This window comes from Salmo trutta, chromosome 31, assembly GCF_901001165.1.
Source record: "Salmo trutta chromosome 31, fSalTru1.1, whole genome shotgun sequence".
NCBI lineage: Eukaryota > Metazoa > Chordata > Actinopteri > Salmoniformes > Salmonidae > Salmo > Salmo trutta.
In genome coordinates, this window is record NC_042987.1 from 31,510,245 (window position 1) to 31,532,367 (window position 22,123).

The 22,123-nt window shown below is 41.4% G+C and overlaps 2 protein-coding genes and 1 non-coding gene across 4 annotated transcripts; 2 read left to right on the forward strand and 1 right to left on the reverse strand.

Moving 5' to 3' along the window:
• Positions 1–807: 807 nt before the first annotated feature.
• Positions 808–880, reverse strand: trnae-uuc (transfer RNA glutamic acid (anticodon UUC)). Its single transcript has one exon. It is a non-coding gene; the product is annotated as a tRNA-Glu (tRNA).
• Positions 881–1,070: 190 nt separating this feature from the next.
• LOC115169955 (mediator of RNA polymerase II transcription subunit 26) lies at positions 1,071–7,134 on the forward strand. 2 transcript variants are annotated; one of them, XM_029726117.1, is made up of 3 exons: positions 1,071–1,376; positions 3,442–3,519; positions 3,617–7,134. In XM_029726117.1, the coding sequence occupies exons 1-3, from the start codon at positions 1,305–1,307 to the stop codon at positions 5,297–5,299; spliced, it is 1,833 nt and encodes a 610-aa protein (XP_029581977.1). In that variant the 5' UTR covers positions 1,071–1,304; the 3' UTR covers positions 5,300–7,134. The 2 variants fall into 2 exon arrangements, with proteins under 2 accessions (XP_029581977.1, XP_029581978.1); XM_029726118.1 differs by having other exon boundaries at positions 3,445–3,519.
• An 8,762-nt stretch (positions 7,135–15,896) lies between these two features.
• Positions 15,897–21,873, forward strand: LOC115169960 (calponin-2). The gene is made up of 7 exons (XM_029726120.1): positions 15,897–16,194; positions 18,186–18,307; positions 18,601–18,667; positions 19,040–19,177; positions 19,456–19,572; positions 20,028–20,174; positions 20,357–21,873. Exons 1-7 carry the CDS (start codon positions 16,132–16,134, stop codon positions 20,657–20,659), a joined length of 957 nt encoding a protein of 318 aa, XP_029581980.1. The 5' UTR covers positions 15,897–16,131; the 3' UTR covers positions 20,660–21,873.
• Positions 21,874–22,123: the final 250 nt, after the last annotated feature.

Consider the following 22,123-nt stretch of genomic DNA (forward strand, 5'->3'; position numbering starts at 1 on the left):
TGTATCTTTTGCATTACTATTTGTAAATGAAATTAGATTAAATAAAATCTAAATAAGCATATCAATGTGACTGACCCCACTGAATGTTGTTGGCCCATGGTTTTATTGTTGTACAATGTCTCCATCTGGTGATCATGAGAGGTAGAATGGCTGTAGAGAGCACAAATATTATGTTCACACACTAAGATGATGATAATAATAATAATAATAATATTTGTAGAGCCATTGTACCTGAAGTGGTCACATTCAAGTCTTACTTCAGCTAAAATATAATAACTACTTATCAACTTTTCAGAAAGAGAATGCATTTAGTTCGCATCAATTGCCAATTTTTTTCCACATCTTTGGGAGTTTCCCAGGTGAGTCGCTGGAAAGAACCTTATTCACCTGGTTCCCCTGGCCCCTCTAGTCACATCTTGTATAGGCCCAGCAAATGAACATTTCAGCAACAGTTTGGAGGAAAGCAAATGCTGACAATAACTATTTTAACTGCTTGGGCCAGTAAATAGTCCACACTATTAGACTACAAATAATCATTGACCTAATCAAGTCCAGTGAGGTTTCCATAGGACCATATGTTCACCTAATTTAGCTTTTCATTGCATAAAAACAATACAATGCAGGGTCATACACAAAAGGCACCATCAGTAGGAATAACTTCCTATTGAAAATGACATGCCACAACTGTGTCAACTCTGAACACTTACATTTTTACATTTTAGTCATTTAGCAGACGCTCTTATCCAGAGCGACTTACAGTAGTGAATGCATAAATTTCATTTCATACATTTTTTTTTCTTCTGTGCTGGCCCCCCGTGGGAATCGAACCCACAACCCTGGCGTTGAAAACACCATGCTCTACCAACTGAGCTACAGGGATGGCTGTAGTGTTTAATATAAGCTACAATTAATTTCACAGTAGGTTATTGTAAGCAAATGTTATTGAAAACACAGTAGTTGGGCCTTCACACTAGGCCTTCACTTACCCTAGGTGTGTTTAGGTTTAGCTACGTGCGCGGGTCAAGTGTGCGTCCATTGCATCCCATAATGCAATAGGCCGCTGTGAACGATCCAGCAGTCAGCAGCTGGTGGTGAGTTTCCAGAGCGCCGAAGAGGCAGAAGCAGGCGATAACCGTCTCCGAATCAATGTGACATTATACGAACGTTTAAGCGTACAGGCATTAGATAAATATGCGGCTCAAGTATCTAGCATATCTCCATAAAGGCCCGTGAGTGTCGGCAAGTACCAAAGTATTCGTTTTGGAGGATTCCTCCCCCGTCCGCCGGATCGCACCAAACAGGCAATGACAACGGCCTCAGCAACTCCGCAGCAGATGAGAGACCGGCTGCTGCAGGCCATCGATAGTCACAGCAATGTGAGTAGCTAGCAACACGATGTGGCTATCTGGACGAATACTTGCCGTCATATTTATTTTAAAATAATATGCCAAATATCCACTGATAAATTATAGCTTATAATACAAGCTTGTGAGTTGACACCTTGCTTGCTAGCTTAAGTTAGCTACTGACTTATCTACTGTAGGTAGTTAAAGCTAGCCAGCTTGCTACGCTAACGTAGCTAACTTAGTTGCTAGCCTGGCCAACAGGGTAATGTTTAGCCAGCTATGTTGAAAACAAGTTAGCTTAACTCTTGATACACTAAATGGATATCAGACAAAATAGCGTTAGCCTAACGTTAGTTAGCTAACAATCTAGCCCACTTGACTTTTCTCCCATTCCTCGCCCGCGTCGTCATACACGTTGTTGCGTAGCTAACAGTACATAGCAAGCTAATAGCTACCAAGTACCTAACTTAGCTAGCCAACCAACTAACGTTAGTTAACTTGTAAAAATGAGTGAGGTCGAACTTGTTTTTGTTATTTATTGGCAAGCTTATTTTCTAATTCCTTCACCGAACTAGTTAGCTAACTGTGGCTAGTTAGCCAATGAGCCAGCGAATGAAACCTCTGTTTCAAACAAGTGTTTATCTGTTAAATTCTAAGTAGTTAACAGTAGTTGGCTAGCTAATCACATGACATGTGTTATCCAATACTTATCTAAACACCAGTAGTGATTTTGTTGGCTAAGGTTTAGGTAGCTTAGTTAACTTAACTAGTAGAAAGCTACCTAGCTACAGTACTAGCTACATTACTTAGCTGCAATGGCTATACAGTTGACTCCTCATTGCAAACTAGTTAGCTAGCTAAGATTATAAATAGCATACGGTCAGGTTAACATGGCTAGCCTCATGTCACGTAACGTTACCTAGTTGTCAGGCTATCTTATTCAGTGTTTCCTGCTATGGATAAGATAATTTAGCTATCGGTAGCTAGTTATGTGCAACAAGCTACTGTATCATGCTTTAAATAATTGTAGTAAAAATAATTTTCACGATTTCAGTTGTAATCATCAAAATCAATACATCAAAGCACGTTTTGGGCTCATTCAGTAGTTTTTACGTGATTAAGTAGAATCCTGTTGATATTCCTAAAACGTCAATTGAAAATGGTACTGTTGGTGCTTCCTGTTATCGATTTCTGATTTGTAGTCCAGTGTCAAAATATCAATTTTAAATGTCCAAATTCATAACATGCAGAAATAGGTTGTGATATTTTGAAGATAAAACAAAAATTACTCTGTACACATACATGTGTTGAGAACTTATATTTTGCTAAATTACTACCTTATAAACTACTCACACCAACATTTACCAAGTGGCTTGTACTGTAATCAGTAGTGCGCACAAATTATTTGTTCACATTGATATTGTATATTAATCAATGGATCTTGGAAAATAACCACGGCAACATGTACTATTTGCGCTTTTCTAAAGGACAAACCATAACGATCTTGGGTATACTACATATAGTCTACCTGTCGATAGATGAGAACCTGTAGTAGCCATTTATTAGCTCATCTTGTGCCACAATGTTTTTACAGTAGATAGCCAAAGGAAACCCAGCACTTTTGTTTGACTGCATCATTTTATTGAATCATTACCTCCGCTAGTTCTACAAACCAAAAATATGAATCTGTTTAAAGCAATCGATTTAGTGTCATTGAGGGGGGAAAATGTCCTTACGACAGTGATATGTGGTTGTCTCACTTAGCTGTCTTTAAATGAATGCTATCTGTAAATCTCCCTGGATAAGAGCGTCTTGTAAATGTAATCTTGATGACTAACTTTTATATTACCAATCACCAATCTGAGGTATCATCAATTTGTGGTGAAAATACAAGCTTGTGTAACACAAACTGTCCACGTTAGGGAAATTAGCACACTACAAAATAATTCAACATGTAAATTTAGGATGATAGTATATGCTGCCCACTCACCAAGCTATTGCACAAGTTGCTTGACACCAACTTTTTAAGTGACTTGACTGTTGAGCAATATTGTGATAAATTCTGTGTTCTGATCACCACTTTTGCTCCTTCCAGCAGATTTGCAATATGGTGGCAGTATTAGAAGTTATCACATATTTGGAGAAGTTCCCTATCACCAAAGAAGCTCTTGAGGTAAGACCCAAAGCTTTGTAATTTTTTTTATTTTTTATTTTATTGTTGATTCTGGTGTTCTTAACCACTTTTTATAATTTTTTTATTACCAACTTAGGAAACTCGCTTGGGGAAACTGATCAATGATGTGAGGAAGCAGACCAAGGATGAAGACCTTGCCAAGCGTGCCAAGAAGCTTTTGCGGAGCTGGCAGAAATTGATCGAGCCGGGGCAAAATGAGACTCCATCGCGGGGGGCCGTGTGTGTCCCGGGCTCTGCCAATGGCAGTGCCCACCCCTGTCGGACTGACATTCCACCCCCTGATGTCTCAATGGCAAGCAAGGGTGTCCCAGAGGTGAAAACTAGAAATGACGTCCACAACATCCACTCGCCAAAAGCAGAGAAGTCAAGCAGCAGAAAGCGTAGAGGGGAGCAAAGGGACAGTGTGCACTTAGCGGCCAAAATCTCCAACTTGTCCCCCTACGAGCAGATGTACAACACCCCACCACCCACAAATGGGATTGCAGGTAGCCCTGAGGCTCCCCCATCGCCGGACAGGGCCCGGACAGAGCACCTAGAGAATGACAAACATTCTAGAATCCCTGTCAATGCTGTCAAGCCTCACCCAAGCTCCCCGGGCCTCACCAAACTACCTAGCACTTCTTCTTTACTCAAGACTGCTGTGTTGCAGCAGCAGGCAAGGCTGGACGAAGGAGGCGGTGGGCAGTATCAGGCCAAAAGCCCCCACTGTCTCTCATCAAGTCTGCGGAGTCCGCGAACTATGAAGCAAGAGACGATGTCCAAGCGCTCTTCAACATATGCACCAAAAGGGAATATCCCAAGCCCAGCTCGGAGCCCTCGCTTGCTGTCGTCCCAGTCTTTAAAGTCCCCATCTTTAAAGTCCCTAGCCGAAGTGTCTCATGTGGATGGGCTGCCACCCCCTGCCCATAGGGCCTCACTGCACTGGCCCGGCTCCTCAGAGGTCACCACCCATCCCCCACGCGACGCTGCAACACTGGAACCCCTGCCGGTGTTCCCTCCAACCTCCCAGCCTGCCCCAACCAACTCTGAGAGCTCAGAACTACAGAGACCCACCCCCTCCTCCTCTGTAGTGGTGGTCAAGGCTGAGGCAGAAGTCGCTGCCTCCAGCTCGGACCGCAAAAAGAGGAAGAAGTACAGGTCCAGGGACTACTCTGTCAACCTGCAGGGGCAGGACACAGAGGACCAAACGAGGCCTGTGCGGTTAAAAGAGCGCAGGCTAACGTTTGACCCTGTGACGGGGCAGATCAAGTCCATGGTACATAAAGAACCCTCTCAGGTGGAAGGACCCCCAAGGCCACCTTCCCCTGAGCCCCAGCAGAGGACTCACCTGCCCCTGCAGCAGCATCCCGCTCCCACCCCCAGCCCCTTCCAACAGACTAACTGGAAAGAACTGTCCCGAAACGACATCATCCAGTCCTACCTAAACCTTCAGAGCAACGTGCTCACATCCTCGGGGGTCCAGGCCCCCGGTGCACACTTTTTCATGTCAGAATACCTGAAACGGGAGGAGAGCGATGTTAGGGAGGCGAGGCGAGGAGTCCACGTCTTGCAGCTGGACAGCTCGGTAACGGACACACCGGGGGCGAGCCGGGAGGTGACTGACGAGGACCTCCACAGAGTACATATGGAGCACTGGCAAGGGGTAAACGGTTGTTGCGACACCAAGGGCACTTGGTACGACTGGACGGAGTGCATATCTTTGGATCCGCACGGGGATGAGAGCAAACTTAACATCCTGCCATATGTCTGCCTAGACTGAGTAGATGGAGTGTCTCTGTCACTTGACAGAGGAAGGAAAACTATTTTTTTAGCCACTGTGAGTTGTGGAAAGCCAGAACTGCAAAACTCCCTCCGTGCCTCCCTCTCAGAGATAATCGAATGAGGTTTTGGTAAAAAATAAATAAAAAAAAGTTGGTTGGTTGGTTGGTCAAAGGGCTGCTGTTTCAGTTCTTTTTTTCTTTTTTTTTCAAAGATAAAAAATAAAAAGAAAGTTGCAGAAAAGATGTGCCCCTGTTTGCAGTGCTGCTACTAACAAGGAATTGCAAACTAAGGTTCTAGTTGAGGGTTGACTGGGGTTTAGGTGTCCAGTCGAGGCACAGTTATGCTCAGAAGGGGTTGAAAGAGTTCATCTAGCACAAGTAAAGCCGAATGTGTCCAGCAAGTGGAATACTGGCACAATTTGGCAGTTACAAGAAGCTTTATGTGACACATATATATATATATATATAAAAAATAAATTATAAAATGTCTTATCATGTATGCATCTATTTATTTGACCTTTTCTGTTTTTTGGGGAGGTTTATCGAAACAGATGTACTAAACCTGTAGAGCTTTTCTGTTTGCATCACATAATGTTGACGTGTTCTGCAATGCAAACGAGGCATACCATTGTTTTGCACAGTCTTTTATTTTTATTGGCCGATGCGCGTTAGTTATCCAACATTCCATACTCCTCACATCTCTCTCCTCACTCTGTTGTAATGTACCCATGCCATCATACACTTATTCCCGGGAGGAAATACTTGAAAACTAATTTTGCCTGTTTTTGAATGTGTTCAATCCAAAAAGTATATATATTTTTTAATCTGTTTACTTTTTCAATTAATTATTTGTTAAATGTACATTTTGTATTTCCTCCCATATCCCCTAGCAATCCTCACCCAGGCAGAACTGTGAGCAAAAATGTCAAAACAGAGGGCGCTAATGCATTAAAACTGTAAACAATTGTGAGGACAAGAAAATACAGAAATGTTTGTATGCGCGAACTATACTTCTCACCATTCCTTTAGCTATCATTTTGCCTTATGGAATTTCATCACAAGATTTTTAAAGTTGAACAGCCTTAGTGAATGTACAGAAATGAGACCTTTTGTATTTAGTTATACATTGGTAGATAACTTTTGTAATTCCATAATTGACACAAAGTTACGTGTAGATAAAAATACACAACACCTGCAAGTTCAAATTTTTGTACATAGTTTTGACATCCATGTCAAAATTCCCTCAGATCTTTTAAGTTTGTTTTGCAGAAATGTTCTACTCATTGAGAAGCATGCATGATGGTGAATGAACGAGCATAGTTTCTTTAGCTTTTTTTTGTTAACTACATAAACCTAGAGTGCTGTAGTACCATCACACATTCTAAACTTTTTCCATGTGACAAACATGATATTTCAGAGAAGTCGTTTTTTTTTCCTTTTCTCATCTTGCATTGCTACTGTTCTCCACATATAACATGACTTTAGATAGGCGAAGATCAGACTGTGTGCCGCTAAATCCATCCCTACCAATGTGCCTTTGAATCTGTATTTGTTCCGCATAATACTCCTGTCCTTGGTTTATGTGTGGGACAATTCCAAATTCTATGTCCGATAATGCTGGAATATGCACCGTTTTTTTGAAGCAATGGTCCTTAGTGAACACTGGTCCAGTATGGGTAAATTGCAGACTGCGATATCACTCAAACACAGCTCGCAATAAAGAAATGTTAAAGATGATTAATGTGGATCTGGTCAGTTTTGACTGGGACATCTTTATTTGTTCAGTGTTTAACATCTCTCAATAGTTTGAAAAATAAAGTGACATTCTAAACCCTCTGCTCTATTTTCCTATTTGCGATAAGACTTAATTCTGACACAATATAAACCCAACCTGTAGTCAGGATGGGGTTAACTGTTTAATGTTGGCATTAATATGGTACGTTCAATGAAGTAAATGCAAATGTTCAATGAAGTAAATGCGTATGTCTATGGGTACATAACTACTTTGTTTTTCATTGTGTATTGTGTCCTCATGGGGGAGCACTTTGGTTGGTTTTAAGCATGGAGTTGAATGGGCAATGACAAGTTCTATGGTTAAACAGAAATGTATATCATAGCTTTATGTCTTAGAATTAGGTTCTGTGGCTGTCCTCATCATTGTTATGATAAACCGCAACAACTCAACTCCCTTTCTTCCTCCTGATCGCATAACCGAGTCTCTACATGCATTTCAGAACACCTCCGTGCTGAATCCCTCCAATCAACCCGTGACTAAGCTGCTCAGTGCACTTTTACCTCAGATGAGTTGTAGTCAGTGAACTGCTGCTCCTTCTAGATGATGACTCCTCTTTAGACTTGTGAATTATCATTACACATCCATGGCGTCACCTCTCTGACAACCAGCTGCACTCCTGTGACTGTCTGGAAACATGTCACTGAGGACCAGATCAGAGCTCTGTTGCCTGTTGGGTCTTTGGGCCCTCTAAGTTCTCACTTGTGACCTCGCTTCTCTTCATTCTCTGGTGGTTGGTGGCTGTTCATATCAGATTCATGGCCCTGTTGCTTCCCTACCCCTTGCCTTCAGGCAATGATCAAATGATATACAGTTGAAGTCAGAAGTTTACATACACTTAGATTGGAGTCATTAAAACTTGTTTTTTCAACCACTCCACAAATTTCTTGTTAACGAACTATAGTTTTGGCAAGTCGGTTAGGACATCTACTTTGTCCTAACCAACAATTGTTTACAGACAAATTATTTTGCTTATAATTCACTGTATAACAATTCCAGTGGGTCAGAAGTTTAAATACACTAAGTTGACTGTGCCTTTAAACAGCTTGTAAAGTTCCAGAAAATGTCATGGCTTTAGAAGCTTCTGATAGGCTAATTGACATAATTTGAGTCAATTGGAGGTGTACCTGTGGATATATTTCAAGGCCTACCTTCAAACTCAGTGCCTCTTTGCTTGACATCATGGGAAAATCAAAATAAATCAAGACAAGACCTCAGAATATTTTTTTTAGACCTCCACAAGTCTGGTTCATCCTTGGGAGCAATTTCCAAACGCCTGAAGGTACCACGTTCATCTGTACAAAAAATAGTACGCAAGTATAAACACCATGGGACCACGTAGCCGTCATACCACTCAGGAAGGAGACGCGTTCTGTCTCCTAGAGATGAACGTACTTTGCTACGAAAAGTGCAAATCAATCCCAGAACAACAGCAAAGGACCTTGTGAAGATGCTGGAGGAAACAGGTACAAAAGTATCTATATCCACAGTAAAAACGAGTCCTATATCGACATAACCTGAAAGGCCACTCGGCAAGGAAGAAGCCACCACTCCAAAACTGCCATACAAGAGCCAGACTACGGTTTGCAACTGCACATGGGGACAAAGATCGTACTTTTTGGAGAAATGTCCTCTGTTCTGATGAAACAAAAATAGAACTGTTTGGCCATAATGACCATTGTTATGTTTGGAGGAAAAATGGGGAGGCTTACAAGCCGAAGAACACCATCCCAACCGTGAAGCACGGAGGTGGCAGCATCATATTGTGGGGGTGCATTGCTGCAGGAGGGACTGGTGCACTTCACAAAATAGATGGCATGAGGATATATTGACGCAACATCTCAAGACATCAGTCAGGAAGTTAAAGCTTGGTTGCAAATGGGTTTTCCAAATGGACAATGACCCCAAGCATACTTCCAAAGTTGTGGCAAAATGGCTTAAGGACAACAAAGTCAAGGTATTGGAGTGGCCATCACAAAGCCCTGACCTCAATCCTATAGAAAATTTGTGGGCAGAACTGAAAAAGTGTGTGCGAGCATGGAGGCCTACAAACCTGGCTCAGTTACACCAGCTCTGTCAGGAGGAATGGGCGAAAATTCACCAAACTTATTGTGGGAAGCTTGTGGAAGGCTACCTGAAATGTTTGACCCAAGTTAAACAATTTAAAGGCAATGCTACCAAATACTATGAGTGTATGTAAACTTCTGACCCACTGGGAATGTGATGAAAGAAATAAAAGCTGAAATAAATCATTCTCTCTACTATTATCCTGACATTTCACATTCTTAAAATAAAGTGGTGATCCTAACTGACCTAAGACATGGAATTTTTTCTAGGATTAAATGTCAGGAATTGTGAAAAACTGAGTTGAAATGTATTTGGCTAAGGTGTATGTAAAGTTCTGACTTCAACTGTGCCTCTGCCAGACACCCACACCACCCTGCAAGGATACAGCAGCAGCCAAACTCCCAGCCTGGTCTCATAGACTCGACGTAACATAGTGAATGTAAATCCGACACACTCAAATTAGTATGATACTGTATGTTAGGTTTGGCATGGTTACATAAGACAGATGGTTACTTAAGGCAAAATCAAAAGTATGATGGTTTGTTGTGCATATAACGCAAATGTCTAGCAGCTGAAAGGTTGCGAGTTCGAATCTCATCAGGGACAAATTTACCATTTTAGCTAATTAGCAACATGTCAACTACTTACAACTTTTTAGCTACTTTGCAACCAATGTTCACTCTAATTTTTTTAAGCACTGAGCAAATGTCAGGTCTGCTGAGTGCAAACTTGAACTTTGTGAAAATTCTGTGCAACTTCCAGCGCGCATTGACTGTGAACACTGAGGCTGTACCCGCTTTAAGTTACAGTTTTAATTGTGGCCATGTAGACTACTGTGGCAATTTAATCATAATGTAGGTCTACCAGAGTGGTCTACCATCTAAAATGGAGAAAATGCATCCCATAACATTTTAACATTGAAATAGCTGTTCTATCATTCTGCCTACAGTAGAAGCCAGTGTGTGGTGTTCAATGTAGGCCTACATTCCATGAGACTTAAAAAAAAAAAACATGCAGGGCTTGACATTAACCTGTTTATCCACTTGTCCTTCAGACAAGGAGGTGACTAAAAATGTTGTGTTTAATGCAAGAAACCAAAATGACAAAAATGTAAACCACTTTACAAAATAAAAAGCATTATTATTCCCACACCATTATTACAGAGAATGAGACAAATTATGCTTCCCTGTGCCTATTGGCTACTTAGCTTATTCAAGCCTGTCTCAAAATACAACACTGCCCTTTTAAGACAAAAAAAGCTCTTTACCCGACTCGCCTTTCAAAGATGTCTAGAAATGTACACGTTTTGTGCTCTTGTTGGAAGCAATCATCCCTTATTGCTGACTACGAATGATATATAACTGGACTAATAACTCACTAACAAAGTATATGAACACAATGTGCACACATTGTAACGGTTTTGACTTGAGGTTATCGTTTATAGGGGTGCCAGGTAGGTTGCACCTACCAGAGAAAATATTGGTTTCTCCTTTTGGTTTGGGAGGGAATGAGTCCCATCTGGTCCGTCAAGTCTACCCCAATACAAAGGACTAATGTAAAAGTCAGGATGGAAATACACTTTTCATAAACCCTTAAAACATTGGAAAGAACTTCAAAAAACAACTGTATTCTTTTGCGTGGGTTGTATTACCAACATAAATCATCACACACACAACAATATAACAAATAATGAGCTCTGGTTCCTCCAGAAATGTCCTGTACCTCGGGCCTAAAAAGAGTCCAGCCCGGTAAACAAGTTCCGGGAACTCAAGTGACCTTAGTCACGCAGTGTTTGTCCGTTCATACCAGTGTAGCGTAAACCCAGTGTCAATCATACAATCAAAATAACATATTTTACCACACAACTATAAAGCGTATCACATCTTAATAAGTCCTCTACTACAACTAACTACATAAATCATCACGGTATACATCACACTAAAACAAATGAAATGCCGTATACAAAAAGGTTGTGGTCAGTCAGACAAGCCAATCCGCCTACAGATCTCCAGCGGAGAAAGGCCACGAATAACAACGGAGAGGTGTAGTCCACGGACGTAAAGAGTGGATCCGGTCCTGGGTAAACTTGCTATTAGGCTACAAAGCACACTTTTATAGGCAACAAAATAAACGGAAGAGAGAAGCTTCAGAACTGAGGGTTGAACACATCCTCATTCACGTCTCCATCACAAGCGCCCTATTGGAAGGAGAAGCACTATTTAATTGAGAATTAAAGGGAAAGCGCCCTATTGGAAGGAGAAGCACTGAGACGGTTCAGAAAAATGCAGGGCCGTCAAAACATGGCTACATGCAGCTCTCGCTTTGATCTAAAAACAAGCGCATCTACTCACGACCACTCATGCTGTAAACACAGTCCAGTTCAAAGTAAATGGCACAGATCCCATAGGGCGGCACACAATTGGTCCAGCATCGTTAGGGTTAGGGTTTGGCCCGCGTAGGCCGTCATTGTAAATAAGAATTTGTTCTTAACTGACTTGCCTAGTTAAATAATGGTTACATTTTAATAAATCAATATATGGCAATGGTCTATTTGCATATAGGCCTACTGCAGCTCTGATTGGTTATGCCGCACCAGTCTGTGTAGATTACGGGCTGAGTAGCGCTTGTCAATGCAATAGAATCCTACTCTGATGCATTCTGCCTAGAACAAAGTTTGCATAGTTTGTTTTGTTTCAGTATGTTGCATTGAAAGTGGCTAATATTTAATTGATTCGATCACAATTGGCACAGTAAAGGGAAATGTTGATAGTGTTAATAGGACAAACTCCAGAACAGTGGTCACCAACCTTTTCTGAGTCAAGATCACTTTGAGTCAAAATGCAACATTTTTCTAATATGACTTAAAAAAAAGTAAGCCTATGCAACATTAACCAATTAAAAACAGTTCTGTAGCAATGAGGTTTGTTCAGTAGGCTATAGGCCCAATACATTATCACTGCATATTGGCTATGCTTGAATTGCCGTGCCATTGCAATGTTGTTCGGGCCATTTTTTAAATGTGAGGTAGGCTATATGATCACACCGGTAATATATCCATTGTGCTGTATTCTCACTCAGCACAGCTGAGAATACATTGCTTTTTATGTTTATTTTACTGGGCTAATAGTGCCTGCATCTGATGGTCAGTCTCAGCAGAGGGAGAGAGCAAGAGACTGAGGCTCTGCCTATCAGCATCCCTCCGCTCTCCCTTTCCTCCACTGACACTCACCAAAAAGTGACACCGTCTTCCAGCTGATGGCGAAACTTAAATTGCACCGTATTATTTCTGCCTCATGCAAAAATGTATGTTGTTACTCCGATGAACAGAGAAAGTGAAATATTCCTCAATATTAAAAAAGACCCAAGCCGCTAATAATAACATCAACGCAAGCCTATAGACACTTTCCTACTCATTCATTACTGCTGCAGAGTTTGTACCTTCAGACATATAAAATTGTTAAAAATAGCAACAGTTTGCCTACCCGGCCACTGGGCAGCTGAATTGGTGCACCTACTGACAACACCCCAAGACTAATAAAAACAAAGTGTAACCTATAAATGTTTGTGTTTTTTTTTACCCCCTTTTCTCCCCAATTTCATGGTATCCAATTGGTAGTTACAGTCTTGTCTCATCGGTGGAACTTTCGTACGGACTTGGAGAGGCGAAGGTCGAGAGCCGTGCGTCCTCCGAAACACAACCCAACCAAGGCGCACTGCTTCTTGACACAAGCCCGCTTAACCCGGAAGCCAGCCGCACCAATGTGTCGGAGGAAACACAGTAGACCCGGCGACCGTGTTAGCGTGCATTGCGCCCGGCTCGCCACAGGAGTCGCTAGAGCGAGAAATCATTGGGTTTTTTACAGAAATGTTTGGCGATCGACTAGAAATGCCGGTTGGTGACCACTGCTCTAGAAAGTTGAGTGAAGTCCAATTTCGTGCTTCTCTCTGTGGGCTGATATTTCTGCATGGCAGGCTGCGTGGCAGTCTCGGGGCTATGCAGTTTAGAGGGAACGTTGTTTGCAACTACTTAGCATGCTAGCTAACCCTAACCTTAACCCTTTTAGCTAACCCTAACCTTAACTACACTGCTCAAAAATATAAAGGGAACGCTTAAACAACACAATGTAACTCCAAGTCAATCACACTTCTGTGAAATCAAACTGTCCACTTAGGAAGCAACACTGATTGACAATACATTTCACATGCTGTTGTGCAAATGGAATAGACAACAGGTGGAAATTATAGGCAATTAGCAAGACACCCCCAATAAAGGAGTGGTTCTGCAGGTGGGGACCACAGACCACTTCTCAGTTCCTATGCTTCCTGGCTGATGTTTTGGTCACTTTTGAATGCTGGCGGTGCTTTCACTCTAGTGGTAGCATGAGACGGAGTCTACAACCCACACAAGTGGCTCAGGTAGTGCAGCTCATCCAGGATGGCACATCAATGCGAGCTGTGGCAAGAAGGTTTGCTGTGTCTGTCAGTGTAGTGTCCAGAGCATGGAGGCGCTACCAGGAGACAGGCCAGTACATCAGGAGATGTGGAGGAGGCCGTAGGAGGGCAACAACCCAGCAGCAAGACCACTACCTCCGCCTTTGTGCAAGGAGGAGCAGGAGAAGCACTGCCAGAGCCCTGCAAAATGACCTCCAGCAGGCCACAAATGTGCATGTGTCTGCTCAAACGGTCAGAAACAGACTCCATGAGGGTGGTAATGAGGGCCCGACGTCCACAGGTGGGGGTTGTGCTTACAGCCCAACACCGTGCAGGACGTTTGGCATTTGCCAGAGAACACCAAGATTGGCAAATTCGCCACTGGCGCCATGTGCTCTTCACAGATGAAAGCAGGTTCACACTGAGCACATGTGACAGACGTGACAGAGTCTGGAGACGCCGTGGAGAACGTTCTGCTGCCTGCAACATCCTCCAGCATGACCGGTTTGGTGGTGGGTCAGTCAAGGTGTGGGGTGGTATTTCTTTGGGGGGCCGCACAGCCCTCCATGTGCTCGCCAGAGGTAGCCTGACTGCCATTAGGTACCGAGATGAGATCTTCAGACCCCTTGTGAGACCATATGCTGGTGCGGTTGGCCCTGGGTTCCTCCTAATGCGTGACAATGCTAGACCTCATGTGGCTGGAGTGTGTCAGCAGTTCCTGCAAGAGGAAGGCATTGATGCTATGGACTGGCAAAGACCTGAATCCAATTGAGCACATCTGGGACATCATGTCTCGCTCCATCCACCAACGCCAAGTTGCACCACAGACTGTCCAGGAGTTGGCGGATGCTTTAGTCCAGGTCTGGGAGGAGATCCCTCAGGAGACCATCCGCCACCTCATCAGGAGCATGCCCAGGCGTTGTAGGGAGGTCATACAGGCACGTGGAGGCCACACACACTACTGAGCCTCATTTTGACTTGTTTTAAGGACATTACATCAAAGTTGGATCAGCCTGTAGTGTGGTTTTCCACTTTAATTTTGAGTGTGACTCCAAATCTAGACCTCCACGGGTTGATAAATTGGATTTCCATTGATTATTTTTGTGTGATTTTGTTGTCAGCACATTCAACTATTTAAAGAAAAAAGTATTTAATAAGATTATTTCTTTCATTCAAATCTAGGATGTGTTGTTTAAGTGTTCCCTTTATTTTTTTTTGCAGTATATTTTAGCTAACCCTCCCCTAACCTTAATCCTTTTAGCTAACCCAAACCCTTTAACCTAACTCCTCAATTTAACTCTAACTCATAGCCTAACTAACGTTAGCCAACTAGCTAGAATTTGCAACATAGCATACATTTAGCAAATTTGTAACATATAGTTCGTTTTGCATATTCGTAATATATTGTGCGTTTTGTAAATTCCTAGCAAATAATACGAATTGTAATTCGTAACATATCATACAAAATGGGTGATGGACATCCACAAATGAATACCATAAGAAACATAATATATCGTACTAAATGGAGTGTCTCGGATTTACTTACAGAATAATAGGAAATTGCTTATGATACTGAATTGGGCTAAGGATGTTGGATAACGTTGTTGGTAGGTATCCAAATGAGTTCAGTATGCCATTTTCATTTGAGACTAAGTGTAATGTCATGGATTATCAAGATAATATTCCACAGACTCGAATTGAATTGACAACGACACTAAGGCTGCGTTTAGACAGCCAGCACAATTATGATTTTTTTCCCCCCACTAATCAAATCAGCTCTGAAAAAGAGCTGATGTGAAAAGATCTGATGTGATTGGTCAAAAGACTAATTAGTGGAAAAAAGTCATCAGAATTGATCTGCCTTTCTGTCACTGAAGTGATATAAATGGACACTGAATTGACTTTACTTTTTTTATCAGTGTTTTATGTTATTGTAGACAAAACTAACTGTGCTTTATAACAATGTAATAACACATGAATCATGATAATTTGTCTTATGTAGGCTAAACTAAAATAGTCGGATAATTGCTTAATGCCGAAATGAAGATTTTTTTAACTATGTTCTCGTTTGGATGTAGCCTACTAGTGATATTAACATTCTCAGAATTCCAAAATGGATCAAAACCCTTGAACGAGCAAAGGGGGGTCATTTACAAAAAAATGTGTCTCAAGAGTAGTATCATTACGTCATTCAGTAGCTCGTTTTGGTATTCTTCTACTCGAACTTTTCCCGACCCGACTGCTGATTGGACCATAGGATACTCCCATCATTCAGGAATGTGGGACTTTCCTTCCATATAAGGACTTTTTGATATCAATCACGAGTCACGACCTAGACTCAGAAAGGGAAAGGTGGAGCCTAAAATCGATTAACGAAGCGTACACGTTCGTGTAAGCATTTTTATTGGTTGCAAGAAAAAAGAAAGGAAGTGTTGAGTTCACTCCGGAGTTTAACTGGAAGAGAAACGAAAATAAAAGTATTTGCACAAAGAAATTGATACAAAGTATCTATACGAAAAACAAAGTAACTCGTTTATAATAATGTCTGGCTCATCATTTAACCGAGGTCCTGCTTATGGGTTTTCTGCAGAAGTCAAAAGCAAGGTAAGTGTTCACGGAAGGGAGTAAAGTGCGAAAGAATCATTTGCCTTATGGTAGTAGCCTATAGCGTTAGTGAGGTTTATTGCCTACGTCTTTTAGGCTACATAGGCTATGATGTTCTGCTGAGTGTAAAGATAATTACGTGGAACGGGCGAAGCTTCTATACTTTTGGAATGACCTAAATTAAGCGGAAAACTGATCAAATTACACGTTTTACCGGCTGTGCACCAAGGCATATATGTTTGATAACACTGTTCATTAATATGACAAAATGCTAATTTAAAAAAAACTTTCGTCTGGTTTAAGTTGTTGGTTTACTTTTGGGAAGCGCTTAAAAGGGCATGGGCGTTGCCCGTGTTGGCAATGTATATTTTCTTGTGGCAAGTTAAAATCCCTATACGGTCCCATTACATAGAGAAACTAGTCAGTACAACACTAGGTCTTTCATGCATCCATCCATGTCCCTGAGTTTGTCACCCATCCAGAGGTCACACAGTCCTATCACGAGAACAACTGCTGCATCCTGCGCTGGGGTGGATTGGGTGAATGGCTGTTGTAGTGAGCAGTGCGCCAACGTGCGTACTTTCACAATTGGCACCACAAAACAATCCAAATAGAAATATGTGCACTTTCAAAAGTAAACGTTGACAGGAGACCGTGCCAGTGTTTTCTGGTGGCAGGTAGCATAGCTGTTAGAGAGGCGAGCCAGCAAACAGATGGTTGCCAGTTCGAATCCCGGTCCGACTGGCTTCTATCAAATAGGTTGGACCTTGTGTGTAATTGACCAATTAAGTGATATTAAACTTAATCTATCTGCAAATGTCCTTCATTCTCCATGATCTAAATTGCGCCGCGGAATGAATTCCTTGAGTTCACCATGCCTCTCTAAATTACATCTTTCAAATGTCCTGTGGGCAATTAAGGCAGTCAATGTTGTTTTAATTTGGGGATAATCAAATGAAGCAAATATATAATGAGAGGACCGGTTTGCCCAGGAAGTCCTTTATTCAGTTGTACTTAAAGTTCCGCTTCACATTTTAAGTCTTGGAGGGAAATTTGTAGAGAATATTTTGACCCTATTCCTCAGTCTTTGGTATGTATTTGTAACTTCAACCTCAAAATGCATTATTTAGAGATGCTATAGAGTCCTTTTAAAAAAAATAACTTTCTGCACGAACATTGCAGTGTTTTTGCATTTCTATTTGTAGTAGCATTTTCATAGTAAGATCGACACTACAGATATATGACGTTTTCTAAACGTTGCTTTTAGAGCCAGTTTCCATCTTCACACTTATTTCTTTTGAATATTTACTCAACCAAAGTATTTACAAATCAGGATAACACTTTAAACACCCTCTCAACAAGGAATGCAGTGTCAAATTGCATAAAGTTTAACTCGCCCCTATACCATGCAGCTGCCTTCCTGTGCTTCAAGGAGATTTAAGTGGTTTACCAAACAGGATGTGTGCGCGTTTTGTGTTTGAGCTAATGTCAGTGTCGGCTCTGAAAGGGCTGTTAAACAGCAAGAATAACACACAAAGTTATCCCAATTGTTTGACACCGTGAATCATGGTTTTGGGGCTGCCCATAATAAACTCTTGAGAGAGAATTTCAACACGCACAAACGCATATTGTTTATTTTTTGCTGTGGTTCTGGAAATGAAAACCGCCCACTACCAAGTCGTCAATTGATAAGTATTTCCAAAAAAACGTTAGTAGCACTTTGTTTATACGGGAAGTACCTGGTAAAATAGTAATTACACTGTAATAATCTATGAATTACTTGTTTCTTTGGGATTCATTCAAACAAGCAGCAATGGCCACCATTAGGTACCAGATAATTCTACACAATTGGTAACTATTTGAAGTACCCATTGGAAAGTTCTCCTAAGTACCAGTGGAAACATTACTGTAAAATAAAGTGTAACCTACATGTTGTGCAACTTTTTTCAAGATGTAAAGGTCTCCTATAATGAACTTTTGATCTTCCCCAGATTGCCGGAAAGTACGACCCTCAGAGAGAGGAGGAGCTAAAGGTCTGGATCGAGGATACGACAGGCTGTGACATCGGGGAAGACTTCCAGAAAGGCCTGAAAAATGGCGTTATCTTGTGCAAGTATGTTTCTGAATGGGGCCAAGATCCGTCATCATGTCCCTATGTATAATGTGTACAATGTGGCTTTATTGACCCATTAAGCTACACATTTTATGGCACCAGCCAATGCATTCAACCAAAGACATCACTCATAAACGTTCTGCTAGCTACAACATTATACATCAAATCATACAATCCTTTGCATATGTCCTGTCTGTCCTCCTTACTGTAATATAGACCATTTTCTCCTCTGATTCCTTCTGTTGCCTATGAGGTGCTGCAGTCTAAGTAAGCAAACTCTCTTCCTCCCCTAGACTGATCAACAAACTTCAACCTGGCTCTGTGAAAAAGATCAACTCATCCACCATGAACTGGCATCAGGTGAGCTGCTTGGATTGTTCTCTCTACATGAACAGACTTGAACTGTACTTTACCAGCTGGTTTTACAGTTAGAGAATATATCTGAGCTGTTGTGCTGACCAAGCCTGTGTTTTTACTAGCTTAAAAGCAGAGTTAAATTATTATTATTAGAGGTGCAACTCTCTCGACCAGTGAGTTTACTGAAATATAATTTGGGTTAGAATATGAAATATAGTGAGACCTCGGTGTGCCAGAGATATCCTTTTAACTCAATGGCTTAATTATTTGTGATGATAGCCTCGTTATAGGTGTGACTTCCTAAAATCTACCTTCATGCAATTATTGAGAAGCTCTTTACTCATCTTATTTTCATATGCACTTGTCTGGTTCTAGCTGGAGAACATCACCAACTTCATCAAATCTATACAAATGTACGGCCTGAAGCCCCATGATATCTTTGAGGCCAACGACCTGTTTGAGAGTGGGAACATGACCCAGGTCCAGAGCACACTGCTGTCTCTCGCTGGCACGGTAACTTTTTAAACTCATTTTTATGGTTGCATCCCTCATGAGAATCTTCTGTATTTGAACTGTGTAATTTCCACTTGCATGAATCGCTTGACCTTGCATTAATGCTTTGTTCAACATGTCAGGTTTTGTCTTCGTAAAGATGTTCCAGAAGCTAAAATAATGGTGTCTCGTCTTCATCAACATATGGTGTCAGACGCGGGATGTAAGCTCCTAGAATTGTCCAGTAAAATCTTGAGGCATCCAACAGTGACTGGATTTCTGTACACTTTCCCCTGCAGGCCAAGACCAAGGGCTGCCAGTCCCGAGTGGACATTGGGGTGAAGTACGCAGACAAACAGGAGAGGCTATTCGACGAGGAGAAGATGAAGGCCGGACAGTGTGTCATCGGACTGCAGGCAAGAGGGAATGTGTTGACAGTGATACCACTGAGGAGCATGTTGTTCTTTTTGCTGTTGCCAGCTCTGTTGCCGTCTTGCCAAACAAAACATCAGTAGCAGAGCTGACCAAGACATATTGCTAACAGCCTTTATAACAGGCTAAGGCAGAGACAGACTGGCATCCATGCTATTATTCTTATAAAACTCATATTTCATTCAATCTTTTCATAACTTCTATTTGTTTTGGATATTTCTTATTGAAGGGTTGCATGTAGGGTTACATCAATGATTCCTAACTTTTACAAGCCCTTTGGCATGACTTCTATTTCAACCAAGAACAATATTGTTGATTTGATGATATCTACTCAGGCATTCTCGGTCTGTCTGAAGGTCTCCATCTAACTGGGGGTTGTAATTTTCCACTCATCCTTTGCTGTTTTCCTTTTATAACTGATAACTGTCTCTCTCCGCAGATGGGGACGAATAAGTGTGCCAGCCAGGCGGGCATGAATGCATACGGCACCAGGAGGCACCTCTACGATCCCAAGGCTCACATCCTGCCCCCCATGGACAACTCCACCATCAGTCTGCAAATGGGCACCAACAAGGGGGCCAGTCAGGTAAAAGTGTAGAAAAGCAAATGCAAGTTCTCATTAATTTCACCATGTGTTAAAACTCAATCAAGTTATCAATATTGTCAATGGGGGACATAACTGCACTAGTAGACTTTGGCTTTTACTAATGGATTCTTGCTTATTTTAATTCACTGCTACATATGAATTAGTTATCTTCCTCTACTCAGGCTGGCATGACAGCTCCAGGAACCCGCCGTGCCATCTACGACCAGAAGCTGGGCACAGACAAATGTGACAACAGCACCATGTCACTGCAGATGGGCTCCAACGCAGGTGCCAATCAGAGCGGGCAGAACTTTGGCCTGGGTCGTCAAATCTACAACGCTAAGTACTGCCCCAAGAACGAGGAGGGCGAGGAGGAGCAGAATGGGGCCGGAGCCGAATATGTCCCTGACTACCAAGACGAGGGTTACCAAGAATACAAAGATGAAGCGGTGCCGGTGTACCAACAAGAGGGGACGGATTATTAAGAGGGGACGGATTATTAAGAGGGGACGGATTATTAAGAGGGGACGGATTATTAAGAGGGGACGGATTATTAAAAGGGGACGGATTATTAAAAAGGGAGTTGTGCTGGTTGAAAACAGAAGAAACATCAAGGAAGGCTTTTTCAAAGTTATTTGTTACATAGGATTTTCTGCCTTTTGGTTGATCTCCTTTTGGTATTGGACAATAGTGCCCTCTTGCCCTCATTTAAGTGCTGGTTAGGACCAATGTTAGACATATCTCACATGTACTATGCATTAGTAGGTTTTTATATTCCTGTTGAAATGGCTATGCTTATGTGTTTTTAAAGTGTAACCACTAAAGCCAGTACTGGTGTCTGGGCTGTGATTAGCTTTTATATCCCAGTGATTAGCTTTTAGTACAGTACCAAAGCCCTCTTGCCAGTTTCCCACTCGACAACTGTTTGCCAACTAATGTAAATTGGTACATTTAAACGTTTATGCCAATAATTTTTTTTATCTTCAGGCAAATATTGCCTGGAATCCATCTTCGAAAGGATCCAATAGAATTCAATTATTAAAAATGGACTGTTCCATAGTTGTAATTTACCTATCCTTGTACCAAAGGTCATATTGTTAATGTAACCTATATACATTTGTATTACCTTAATTGATGTGAATAAGAATGTGAATTTGTGGTAATTGTTTGTACCCATTCAGTATTTTTACTTGGTAGTATAAAAGACAACAAGATGTATCTGTTTGGACCACGGAAACGAACCACCATCCACTTTTTTATGTATGCCAACTTTCTTTGGAGGAAATATTTCCTTTGTTTGCCTTACCAGAACAACTGGAGCCAAGGTTGTTTTCTTTGGCTTAGAGTATCTTGAAAAAAAAAAAAAACATTCAGGCTTTCAACATTCGGAGCTGGATACTGGATTCATTTTGTCAATTTTCTTCATTGTATAATGTTTTAATGGATTCACTGATGACTGATAAGAGGACCAAACATATTTTTGATTTTGAACTCTGTCATTCAAAGTGATTATTTATATATATTTTTGTTAAGTGTTTTGTACTGACTCTGAAGGGAAATTTGCTCTTACTACCTTTTTGGTTTTATATATATTCCTTGGGCTTTCCTTTCGATCCATATTTTCATTATGAATAGAAACGTTTGTGGAAGTTGGGAAATGTGTGAATAAAGTGTAATAAAGACGTACATTGTATACAAACCAGCCTGATGTGTCAATTAGTTACAATTATAGGGTGTCTCATTAGTTACATGGTTATCATAACTTAGGTTACGATCATTGGTACGTGTGGCTTTAATTAGAACATAAACAATGTCTGCATTCCATAGCCTAACATAATAATTGCATGGTATGTTAAATGCAGTGTTGTAGGCATGCAGTTTTGTAGGCATGGGGTTTTGAGTCATTTGGGTCACTGATGGAATAGAGAAGTACACTAAATTACCAAAAG

Coding starts and splice junctions, on each gene's coding strand:
- LOC115169955 (XM_029726117.1), top strand. CDS start 1,305: ATGACAACGGCCTCAGCAACTCCGCAGCAGATGAGAGACCGGCTGCTG. Junction 1,377..3,441: donor CCATCGATAGTCACAGCAAT/GTGAGTAGCTAG, acceptor TGCTCCTTCCAG/CAGATTTGCAATATGGTGGC. Junction 3,520..3,616: donor TCACCAAAGAAGCTCTTGAG/GTAAGACCCAAA, acceptor TTACCAACTTAG/GAAACTCGCTTGGGGAAACT.
- LOC115169960 (XM_029726120.1), top strand. CDS start 16,132: ATGTCTGGCTCATCATTTAACCGAGGTCCTGCTTATGGGTTTTCTGCA. Junction 18,308..18,600: donor AATGGCGTTATCTTGTGCAA/GTATGTTTCTGA, acceptor TTCCTCCCCTAG/ACTGATCAACAAACTTCAAC. Junction 18,668..19,039: donor CCACCATGAACTGGCATCAG/GTGAGCTGCTTG, acceptor GTCTGGTTCTAG/CTGGAGAACATCACCAACTT.